Source organism: Muntiacus reevesi, chromosome 18, assembly GCF_963930625.1.
Source record: "Muntiacus reevesi chromosome 18, mMunRee1.1, whole genome shotgun sequence".
In the NCBI taxonomy this organism is placed as follows: Eukaryota; Metazoa; Chordata; class Mammalia; order Artiodactyla; family Cervidae; genus Muntiacus; species Muntiacus reevesi.
This window is the reverse complement of record NC_089266.1, coordinates 15,765,189-15,777,835: the sequence shown is the minus strand read 5'-3', so window position 1 is coordinate 15,777,835 and position 12,647 is coordinate 15,765,189. Positions and strand designations below refer to the sequence as shown.

General features: G+C 39.3%; 1 protein-coding gene across 1 annotated transcript in view; it reads left to right on the top strand.

Annotated features, from left to right (window-relative positions):
- Nucleotides 1–12,647, top strand: part of EFCAB3 (EF-hand calcium binding domain 3) — a 29,347-nt gene that overhangs the window by 6,073 nt on the left and 10,627 nt on the right. Inside the window, exons 3-6 of the mRNA XM_065910499.1 lie at nt 3,112–3,255; nt 4,892–4,963; nt 6,365–6,485; nt 12,213–12,406. Of these exons, the coding sequence (XP_065766571.1) occupies nt 3,112–3,255; nt 4,892–4,963; nt 6,365–6,485; nt 12,213–12,406 (531 nt within the window). The remainder of the gene's footprint in view (nt 1–3,111; nt 3,256–4,891; nt 4,964–6,364; nt 6,486–12,212; nt 12,407–12,647) is intronic.

The window sequence follows — 12,647 nt, the reverse complement described above, 5'->3', positions numbered from 1 at the left end:
GTAGACTTAGATGTCAGTATAAACTCATGTTTAGCTTAATATGGATGCAGATGGATAGATCAAGAAATAGAGATATGTGTATGTACATGGGTTAGTATATGTGCATATACTTGCTAGCTCTGTTTGCTGAGAAGGCAGAAGCACTGACACCCTTGTAGCCACAAGCATACCTAGCACCCAGATCTTGATTTCCAGTGTCAGTCTTCTGTCAAAGAACCAGAGTTCCTTGGACAAATGGCTGATTTGAGGGCTTGGATTTAGAATATACAAGATGAACATGGAATATCTTGCATTGCCAGAAAGTTAGGAGATGCTCAAAATACAAAAGAAAAAAGAGCATGTCAAAGGGATACAGAAGCCAACCTTAAAGAGCTCACAGCAGCCAGAGCTGGAACAATCTGAACAATAAAAAATGAATACTATTGGATTATAACTCAAAGCTTAAAGAAAAATTGATGTCCCTAATGACAAAATAAATGATTAAGTTTTTTTAAATCAAGAAGATACCAATCTCTTTTACAAAAGAAATCCAAATAATGTATTAATAGATACTACCTCTTCCAGGAGGTGGAGCTTAATTCCCTATTCCCCTGGGTCTTCTATCCCTTTAACCTGGACTACCCTTAGTGACTTACTTCCAAAGAGTAGAATATGAAAAAGAAAGGAAAGTAATTTACACTGGAAAAATCTGACAAACATTACCTCATCAGTGATAAATCATGTTGATAGCCTTGACATAATGATGAGAACACCAGTTCACTTCTGTGGTTTTCCTTCCCCAAACCCATAATCTCAGGCTAACCATGAGAAAAACAGCAGAAAAACCAAAATTGAAGAACTTCCACAAAACACCTGAATAACACTTCTCAAAACTGGCAAGAGTGTTAACCAAAAAAAAAAAAAAAGGAAAGACTGATAAACTGTTAGAGAGAAGAGACCAAAAAAACATGACAACTAAATGTAATCATGTAATGTGGACAGGATCCTGGAACAGGAAAAGAGTGGAGGGAAGAACCAGTAAAATCCAAATAACGAGTGCAGTTTAGTTACTAGTACTACACCAATGTTGGCTTCGTGATGTGACAAATGTACTATAGTAATATTAGATATTAATGATACAGGAATCTACAGGAACTCTCTGTACTCTCTTTGCAACTACATCTAAAACCAATCTGAAATAAAATCAAAAATAAATTTTGAAACCTAACCCCACATAACATCACCTCTCTGACCTCTCCTACTCCTTTCCTCTAGCTCACTCTGCTCCAGCCATGCTAGCATCCTTGCTATTCCTGGAATGTGCTGGGCCCATTCCCCTAGGATCTTTGCTCTAGCTCTTCCCTCTGCCTAGCCCTCTCTTCCCTTCCTCCAGATACCCACTTTCTCACCTTTCAAGTCTTTGCTCAAATCTTACCTTTTAATACAAGCAACCTATCCTTCAATCCCTAGAAATCCCAACCCCCCGACCCTGTGTTACTTTTTCTTTTCCATAGCACTTACCATCTTCTAACATGCTCTCTAACTTACCTATTTATTACATTTGTATAAAGGCAGAATCTTTGTTTAGTGCACTAATGTATCCTAGGCACTTAGAGCAGCACCTAGCACATAGAAGGCATGTAGTAAGTATTTGTTGATTAAGCTTCATGAATGCCTACTACATGCCAGAAATACTGGGAGAAAAAAAAGAAACAGGTCAGAGATAGTTCCAGCCCTTGAGAAGCCTGCCTTATATCAAAGGAAAAAGATGTTAATTTTTCACATAACTATAGAGCAGTAATTTCTATAGAATTAGTCACTCTTGTACATAGAGGCACTAAAACTTGAATGCGATATGAAATCTTTTATTCTGGTGCCTCTTAGAGACTACCTTGTTCTGGACTGACCCCTTCATTTACTAATTTGGGGCTTTCCTGGTGGTTCAGATGGTATAAAGTCAGCCAGCAAGGCTGGAGACCTGAGTTCAATCCTTAGGTTGGGAAGATCCCCTGAAGAGGGCAGTGGCAACCCCCTCCAGTATTCTTTTTTTTTTTCCCAACTTATTTTGTTTTATTTTTCATTTATTTTTATTAGTTGGAGGCTAATACTTTGCAATATCGTAGTGGTTTTTGCCATACATTGACATGAATCAGCCATGAATTTTCATGTATTCCCCATCTGATCCCTCTGGGTCTTCCCAGTGCACCAGCCCTGAGCACTTGTCTCATGCATCCAACCTGGGCTGGTGATCTCCAGTATTCTTGCCTGGAGAATTCCATGGACATAGGAGCCTGGTGGGCTATAGTCCCTGGGGGTTCAAAGAGTCAAACAGGACTGAACAACTAACACTTTACTAATTTTAGAAAATGTATACCTAATTTTGACTCCAGTTAATGCCTTGAGTATTTCTTTGAAAAAACTTTGAGTCTGTACAGAACATTCAGACCTCACAGTTGTATGTAAGTAAGAAGTCAGATGGGCTCTCCTGGTTCTTCTTCCCTGGGGTCTTACAAGGCCAAAATGAAGGTGTTGACCAGCCTGGCCTTTTATCTGGAGGCTCTGGAGGAGCATCCACATAGTGGCTTATTCAGGTTTTTGGCAGAATGCAGTTCCTTGCAGTCATAGGGCTCAGGTCCTAACTTCCTTGCTGACTGATACCCAGGAGTCTCTCTCGGTCCCTTAAGTCTACCTGAATTCCACATCACCTTCCCTCTCTATCTTCAAACCAGCAACAACCTGTCAAATCTAGCTGCTTTGAATCTCTCACTTCTGCCACATCTCTCTTGCTTCATAAGGGATTCATTCAGATAATATAGGAAATCTACCTTAATTATATCTGCAAAATCCCTTCTGTCATGTAAAGTAATACATTCACAGGTTCCAGGAATTAGGATGTGAACATTTTTCAAAAGCCATTTTTGCCTACATTTTGCTTTTCCACCAAATAGTTTAATCTAGTTCAAATCTCATGGAAGGACACTGTCCTTTATTAGAAATGCCCATTAAGTACACAGATTTCTGTAAATGCGTTTTCAGAACATGACCTCCAATCAACAGTATTGTCTGTCCCAATTCCATCAGAATATGTGTTTATTCTTAAATAACTGTCCTAACTTAATTCTATTTCCCCAGCTTTCCAAGATGCCTACAACTTCTTTAACAAGGATAAAACTGGCTGTATTGATTTACATGGAATGATGTGCACTTTAGCTAAGTTGGGAATGAATCTAATGAAGCACGATGTCTATAATGAATTAAGATGTGCTGATATTGATCGTGAGTACTTTGACTTGCCATTTTTTATAAAGATTTTTATAAATACATTTTTTTTCAGACTATATAAACATGAGAAGTAAGCCTCATTTATTTGCTAAAAGTACATACATGTGTTTCTCTTTAAAGTTATCAGTGAGGTATGTGTACAAGTTATGAAGTTGAATTAAAGCTACAAAATGGGCTAGTTTTTGAAAAGGCCTGTGTGGAAACCAAAAGTGACTGTTGTATTTAATATCAAATTCAGATTACCTGTCATAATATACATTTTGGAGAGTACCTTGAAATAACAGAAAGACATTGACAATTTCAAAAAATAACCTGTTACTGTTACCCAAAAACTGGACTCGCCTCTTACTGGGTGTTGAGCCAAAAGACACAACCAAGCCTAAGAGCAGAAGAAGGGAGGATTCATTACTTGCAATAAGTAAGGAGAACACTGAGGATATTTTCCAAAGCAATTTCTCCCCAACTGCAATACTGGAGAGGTTTTAAGCTAAGCTTGCATACCTATTCATTGAGGGGCTTGAGCAAAGGAGAATGCAGCATAGAATTGGGGCAAAGGTCAAATAGAGCCCAGGCTCTAGTTGATGGGGGTCATGATGGTCAGCAAAGGTCGGCATCTACCATCCTGAGGCTCTAGGTAGTCTGGTGGTTCAGAGCTCAAGGGGGTTTGGATCCTGGGAAACAGCTCAAGAATGTGCTTCGGGCTAATCTTTACCTTAGAAACTGAACTGGGAGTCTTTACAACTGATATATTACCTCCTGGTAATACCTGTTTGTTCTTACATTCTTCATTCCTTTAAAATAATTAACTATGTAACTCAGCTGGTAAAGAATTGCCTGCAATGCAAGAGACTTGGGTTCGATCCCTGAGTTGGGAAGAACCCCTAGAGAATGGAAAGGCTACCCACTCTGGTATTCTGGCCTGGAGAATTCCGTGGACTGAATGGTCCATGGAGTCGCAAAGAATCGGACACGACTGAGTGACTTTCACTCACTTCACTAGAATATAGCATATTCTTCTACAAGGACAAGCACTGTGGCCAGATTTAGATGACAAAATGGCTTAGGCCTAAAGTGACTTCTCTTATGTCAAGATATTTAGGTCTAGTTTTCTTCTTCCCAGAATCCTCTACCATATCTGCCTGCATTACCAAGGATATCCAAGCCCTTTTTTTCTGTTTGAATCATAATGATATAAATCTTCCTTCCATCACTAGAGCCACCTATATTGAATCTTAAATGCCACAGCACTTTTATTGATATTTTTTAAAGCATGTAAGTAGTGTTTTCTTTGAATACTATTGATTAGCAGCCCAAGCTCATATGTTGTGTGGAATAAGTATTCAGCACAGTACCTTTTCCCACCACACCCCACTCACCTGCCAGTGTCCCAGTCAATCAGCAGCACCCTTCATGGGAGTCAGTCACCATTTAATTGAAGTGTCACTTGTTTCCACTAACTCTGCCCAAATTTTTATCCTTTCATTGAAACACACTCCAATAGCACTTGTTATCCTTTAATTTTAGAGGAAAGGGGTACAATTCAGGGATAGCCTAATAATAAAATATAGAGGTGGATGTGAAATGGTAAGGTGAATATAGCCTTGTTCTGATCCTTGGATCTCTGTTGCAGAGGATGGGAAGGTGAACTTCTCAGACTTTTTAAAGGTGCTAACAGATAAGAACCGCTTCCTTAAAGCTGTGGGTAAGTATGTTGCTGAATAGATGGCAGTGGGGGTAGTTGCAATTCACTGCATAGTAAATATTGTTCCTTTAGACCTCCAATCAGGAAGGTGTAGTCTGGGATGTGATTTACTTTTGTACTGCTCCTCTTAAAACAAATTTTGCTAAGGAAATTGATACAGTTTTAGAATTTTAACTTAAATCCATCAAGTCCTTCTGCAGGAGACACTGCTCTTTGGACCTCAGTGAGAACAGTCAGGCAGTGGTGTAGAAAATTTTGGTCACCTTTTATATTTATATACCACTCTGGTATTCTTGCGTGGAGAATTCCAAGGACAGAGGAGCCTGAAAGGCTATGGTCCGTGGACTTGCAGAGATGGACATGACTGAGCAACCAACACTTTATATTACTTTAATTCTTTACCAAATGCATGTGCTACTTCGGGAGGTATTACTCTTACAAAAGAAAAATGTATACACATAGCACTCTAAATGTGGGGGGCTTCCCCAGTGGCTTGGGCAGTAAAAAATCTGCCTGCAATGCAGGAGACCTAGGTTCGATCCCTGAGTTGGGAAGACCCCCTGGAGGAGGAAATGGCAACCCACTCCAGTATTCTTGCCTGGAAAATTCCATGGACAAAGGAGCCTGGTGGGCTACAGTCCATGGGCTAAGTGACCAACACTTTCACTTCATATATTTTCAGAAAAATGCCATCTCTCTCATGCATATTTGTGTATAGATAATTCACTATTCCTGAAAAAATCTTCATCACCCCAATAAACCTCTGCCCTCAGTGTGAGAGCAGGAGAGTCTGCTGGAGGTTCCAGAACATGTTCTCACATAAGGTTTAAACAACTTGGAGATATACTCAAATTATTGCTATTAGTTCTCTAATGGTTTGTTTATGAGTTTAACAAGCTGCCTTGGAAAATCTGACCTTATTCATATCATGTTTTCCCGATAAATACATTCCAAATTCCAGATACTGTATACAGTTTTAAAAAAGACATCCTTTCATAAGCTATGAACTGTCTTAGTATAAACAGAAGTTACTGTTTCAAGTATTGCTATAGTAACAAGGGTTTGCCTGCACACCAGAGTTATGTTTATCAACAGTTCCTTTTCATAGACGAACAGAATAGTCCTTAACACATAATTCATGTTTATGTTAAATGTATTACTACATTTACTTAGAAGTCACTGAACTAAAAGTATTTCATTTTAAATCCCATGATTATTTTGTCTGTTCGGTAATCAAAATGACCTTCCTGCCAAACAGAACAGACTTTGAATGTTTGTTTATAATTCTTTAGTTTTTAACTTGGTTTTAATATTATATATACAGTAAAATGACTGTCACTTTAACACTTTTTATGATAATTTTTTTTCAGAAGGCATTTTGAATTTTTTTTCTCTCCATAGTTCCAGAAAAGGAGACCTGTTTAGATTTAGTTGGCAACCCAGGAATCCTGTTGTTTGAAATACTATCAAAGCTTATAGAGACTTCAGCCTTACCCAAAAAGGCAATATCGGAAATAGTAAGGTAGGTGGCAAAGGAACAAAAATGACCTCAGCAACACTTAGGAGGATTCTGCAAGGCAACTGCCTCTCCCTGACATCCTAACATCGCCACAGATCTGACCCAAAACAAGGAGAAGGTGTACAGGCAGCTAGCTGCTCATGTGTCGCAACATGAGACCTCACAGCGCTGCCTAGTTCTGAAACTGCGAGGCTGATTCAGACCATCTTAGGACCCCACTGAGAGCCTAAGATAGCCCAGAAAGTTCAGCTTTGGAAGTTCCCTGGTGGCCTGGTGGTTAAGATTCCAGGCTTTCAGTGTGGTGACCCAGGTTCAATCCCTGATAAGGGAACTGAGATCCTGCAAGTCCAGCAACATGACCAAAAGAAAGTTCAGCTTCTCCTACTCTAGGCTAGAAAAGTGCAGAGGAATAAGACTGTTCTGGAATGATTTGGGGTGACCTTGGAAACTGAGTTTGAATATAAGATACTCCCATTCACACTGGATCTCTCAGGAACTCTGATAAAGCCCTTTGGGACAAAGTACAGTAATGTCATACCTCCTGAAGTAGTGTTTGGACTGGAGCAGAGCCAAAATTAGACTTAGAATAGGATAAGAAAACATTCTCACACCCAAATGTGTTTATTCCAGCAAATGTCACTGAAGATACATTTCCTCAATATAGTTCTATCATGGTATTGCAAAAATTAATTGTTGCCATTATCAGTCTTTTTAAAGCATTCTACTTTGAAAAGCATTATTCTTTCAAATCGTTCTACTATCCCACTTAAAGAGATTTAAAAATACAGAATACCACCAACATTGTAAAATATCCTCTTCTTCTCAACAGGTAATCTCTATATACTGTCCCACATCTTGATCAGATGTAGAACAGAGGGTGCACAACATTCTACACTTCATTCCAAGTCAAATACATGTGTTAAATCCCTGATATTGGTACACAAATGTATCACATTCTTAACCTCTCAGCCTCAGTTTCCTCACCTGTAGAATGAGAATAATAATACCTATACCACAATTATAGGGCAATTGTAAGGACATCTGGTAATGCAGGTACAGTGCTTAGCAAACATAAGAACTCAATGAATGTTAACTATTATCATTATGTGTCATGTACATGGGCTTCCCTGGTGGCTCAGAAAGAATCTACTGCAATGCAGAACACCTGGGTTCGATACCTGTGTTGGGAAAATCCCCTGGAGAAGGTAATGGCTACCCACTCCAGTATTCTTGCCTGAATTCCATGCACAGAAGAGCCTGGCAGGCTACAGTTCGTGGAGTTACAAGAGTCGGACATGACTATGCGACTAACATTTTCACTTTCAACTATGTATATAAGCATAGAATATACACATTATCTATTTTAATCCTCACATACATGGCAACGAAGATCCCACATGCTGCAACTAAGACCCAGCACAGCCAAATTGAAAAAAAAGAAGAAGAGAATCAAGATAGTAAGGAATTGAGAAACCAAGGCCACAGAGAAATTCAACAGGATAGGTTTTACACCAGTATTAAATACTAAAGTGAGGCCAGGTAAAATGAGGACTGAATGGATGGAATTAGCTTTGGTAGTTTAAGAAATCATAAGTAAACTTCAGTTCCAAAAGGATGATGGGAAGAAAGCCAAGTTTTCAAGGGTTAAAACATCCCCCAGAGGGATGGAATGGAGAGGGAGGTGGGAGGAGGGATCAGGATGGGGAACACATGTAAATCCTGGCTGATTCATCTCAATGTATGGGAAAAAAAGAAAATAAATAAATAAATTTTAAAAAAATAGCAGTCACGTTAAACATACTAGAATAAGTGCATGTTTTAACTTTTTCTCCCTTCTGAAATTGCGCTAAAATAATAGTAAAAGCATTTTAGAGGGCATAAAAACAGGAAGAAGAGCTGAAAAAATGATATCCACATAATTGGAAGCTGGACAGGAAATGAATGACTGTTTACAGGCTAGTGAGATCAGAAGAAGCTGAAACTTGAATGGCTTCAGTAGAGAAGGTCAAGACGCAAGCCAGTTCTCACTGCAGAACATTGAAACACTAAGGAACTCAGACACTGGGAACCTCTAAAGGCAGCAGAAATGCAGGGAGCCCAAAATAGGAATACTAGTTGAAAGTAGCATTGAGAAGCAGGTTGACCCTTAGATTCCTCTCTCTTATCCCACACAACCACGTGACTGCTTGGCAGTTAACTCTCGGAAGAGGTTGTACCAGAAAGATTGTTGGGGCTCAGGGAGGTCAGACATAACTGAGGATGAGGGTATCAGTGAAAACAGGGTTACATGAAAGCCCACTTACTGCATGGTGAGACTCTACGAGCCACCTTCCCCTTCCCTAAATCTCATTAACAGCTAGACTTTTATACCAGATAAAATATTAGAGGACCCCTCTCAGAGAAATTGACTAGACAACTACAGAGAGAAAAAACCCAGACAACCACAATTAAAAGACCCTTAATGAAACAACACTCCAACCAGTTACCTGACAGTAAATTTCCTACTCAATAAGACCCACCACACCAAAGAGCTTCCAGTTGGCCTTAAAGAGTATTTATTCTCACTCTTAAGTATGAATAGACATCCAAAGATCAAGAGATAGTTAAGGAAAACCTGTGTTAGTGAAGAAAGATTGAAACAGGAAAAAAGGAAAGAAGGGAAGGAGGGAAGAAAGGAAACAGTTGTAAACATAACCTGGTATATAATTATCAGATAAAGATTAGAGTTTCAGGGAAGGGAAAGTATAGGCTAGAACAGCAGTTTTCAAACTTGGGCTTGCATCAAGATCACCTAGAGCAATTGTCAGACCACATCACTGGACTCCAGGGTTTCTGATTCAGGAGGTTTGTGTGAGGCCCAAGAATTTATATTTCTAAGAAGTTCCCAGTGCTGCTGGTGCTGCTGGTGGTTTGAGGACCACACCAGAGCCATCAAGACTGTCGGGATTCCTTTGAAAGAAAAGAAAGATGAGCCTTCAAGAACCTGGTAGGAATTAAATTACACTGAGAGAAGCAAGCATTATTCTATATTCAGAGACAAGTGAGAACATTGTGGATGGATGGATTCAAGATGAGGAGAGGAAGTACAAGTGGCTCAACATCAAAAAAACAAGCAACCCTGCACTCGCCTGGTGGCTCAGTGGTAAAGAAACCACCTGCCAATGCAGGAGACACAGGTTTGATCCCTGGTCCAGGAAGATCCCACGTGCCACAGAGCAGCGAAGCCCACGCGCAACCGCTGTGGAGCCTGTGCTGTGGAGCCCGGAAGCAGCAACTACTGAGCCCATCTGCTGCAGTTACTGAAGCCCACACGTCCTAGAGCCTGCGCTCAGCAACAAAAGAAGCCACCACAACAAGAAGCCTGTGTACCACAAGAGTAGCCCCTGCTTTCCTCAACTAGAGAAAAGCTTGTGCAACAATGAAGACCCAGCACACCAAGAATAAATAAATAAAATTTTTAAAAATCAACCCAATCAAAAAATGAGCAGAAGACCTAAATAGAAATTTCTCCAAAGAATGCATACAGATGGCCAAGAAGCACATGAGAAGATGCTCAACATTGCTAATCATTAGAGAAATGCAAATCAAAACTACAATGAGATATCACCTCATATCAGTCAGAATGACCATCATCAAAAAGTCTACAAAAAATAAATACTGGAGAGGGTGTGGAGAAAAGAGAACACTACTAAACTGCTGGTGGGAATATAAATTGGTCACAGCCACTATGGAAAACAATATTCAGGTTCCTTAAGAAACTAAAACTAGAGCTACCATATGACCCAGAAATCCCACTCCTGGGCATATATCAGAGAAAAACCTGGTTTGAAAGGATATATCTAACATTCATTGCAGCACTATATACGTGGATGCAACCAAAATGTCCACTGATAGATGAATGGATAAAGAAGATGTGGTACATATATACAATGGAATATTACTCAGCCATTAAAAAGAATGAAATAATGCCATTTGTAGCAACATGGATAAACTTGGAGATTATCATACTAAATAAGCTAGACAGAGAAAGACAAATATGATATGATATCACTTATATGGGGAATCTTTTTAAAATGACACAAATTATTTACAAAACAGAAACAGACTCACAAACTTAGAGAATGAGCTTATGGTTTCTGGGGGGAAGAACAGGGGAAAGGAATAGTTAGGTAATTTGGGATGGACATGTACACACTGCTACATTTAAAATGGATAACCAACAAGGACCTACTGTATAGCACATAGGACTCTGTTCAATGTTATGTGGCAGCCTGGATGGGAGGGGAGTTTGGAGGAGAATGAATATGTGTATATGTATGAGTGAGTGCCTTCATTGTTCACCTGAAACTATCACAACATTGTTTATTAATCGGCTATACCCCACTATAAAATAAAAAGTTTAAAATAGTAGCCAACAAGGACCTACAGGGAACCCTGCTCAATATTCTGTAACATCCTAAATGGGTAAATAATATGAACAAGAATAGATACATGTATAGGGATAACTGAACCACTCTGTGGTACACTTGTAACTAACACAGCATTGTTAAGCAACTATACTCCAATATAAAATACATTTTTTAAAAAAGGTTAGGGAAGGAAGTATCTGATTACAAACCAGACTCCTACCCAACCACTGCTGCAGCTCTGATATTTAGAACGAGTTCTTTCCCTCTTCCTGAGAGGAAAAGAAAGGTTCCCCATCACCATCCCAGAGAGAAGTGAAGCCTCCTGATGCTATAGTAGAAAGAAACCTGTGAAGTAGTGAGAAGAAAGGTCCTGTATCTTGTTCTCTAGGACACTCCTCCACTCAGCACACTGTGAGACCTTCCACTTTGGTACTGAAGGCCCCACTGCAGCAAAGCAGTGAGAAACATGTTTTTCTACTCAGCAGTGAGCGACCAGATCCCTACCTCAGCTGCTAAGAGGCGTCTCTGTCCCAGCAGCAAGAAGGAATCTGACCTGTCACTGATATTGTAAACGTACCTTTGGGGATGTTTATACTGTGAATTAGAGTCCTTTATCATATGTAGCCTGTGGTACATAAAGAATTTATAACCTAAAATGCATAGTAACATAGCTCCTAAATACGTTCACACACATGACTGCACGTTCATGTATACATGCACACACACACACACACACACACACACACACAGAGATTGTAAAGAATTACAGTAGTGATTTACTCTGGACATCTGTGGATAAGAAGATTACTGGTAGCATTTTCTTTATACTTTTCTAACTCTTCCAGATTTTCTGCAATGAGAATTTCTTTTAATTTAAAAAATGCTGCATTTTAAAGCCCAACATAAAATTACTATATTATATACCTGTAGCATATAATATTGTACAGAAGCTGCACCTCAATTTTAAAAAACAAACCACAAAATAATATAATAGTAGACATGACTAATGTTTATAGTCAAGTTGATACCACTTAAGGGTTTGTCAGAGATCAAAACTGCTAAGTGTTTTTCTAGACAAGACTGGGAAGTCTTGGAGCGGAGGAAGGAAGCCAGAGCCCAGAAACTGCCTGAATAAAGTCATCAAATGGTCTGTGGAAAATGTCTGTAGATATTCTATAAATGTCATATAAATAATATTAAATGATTATACAAATTAAACTCAAACATATTCAGTATATATAACTTGAAAATTGACTTCTTTTTCTTCTGTCCAACGGTCAGGCACTTTTTAACCATCTCTGAATATACCTTTTTTTCCTAGCTATTTCCGAAGAAAATTCCGGGAAACCACCTCAGGAGTGGTGTGGAGCCCCGATACTATGGGTTATGGAAAAAGGAGATTTAAGCCAGACATATGCACACCTCCAAGCTCAAGCACAGCTGCCTTCGCTAATGCTGCTCGGATTGCAATAATGAAAGAAAAGGATTTATTTAAATTTCTTGATGAGCTCAAGAGTAAGGGTCATTTGTCCTCTCCCCACTGTTGTAAAAGATGTATGTGTATATTACTGGTCAGAAATAAATACTAGATGCCAAGTGCTTTAAGAGTAGGGCCACAGCCTATTCTGAGTGACTGGTCTGTCACACAGATATCGTTTGAAACAAATGTACAAATTTTTACATTTTCCCTGAATCCCTAGACACCTGGATGAAGCTGAAAGTCTGTGAATGGGTAGGGTGGTGGGAGCAGGAGAAT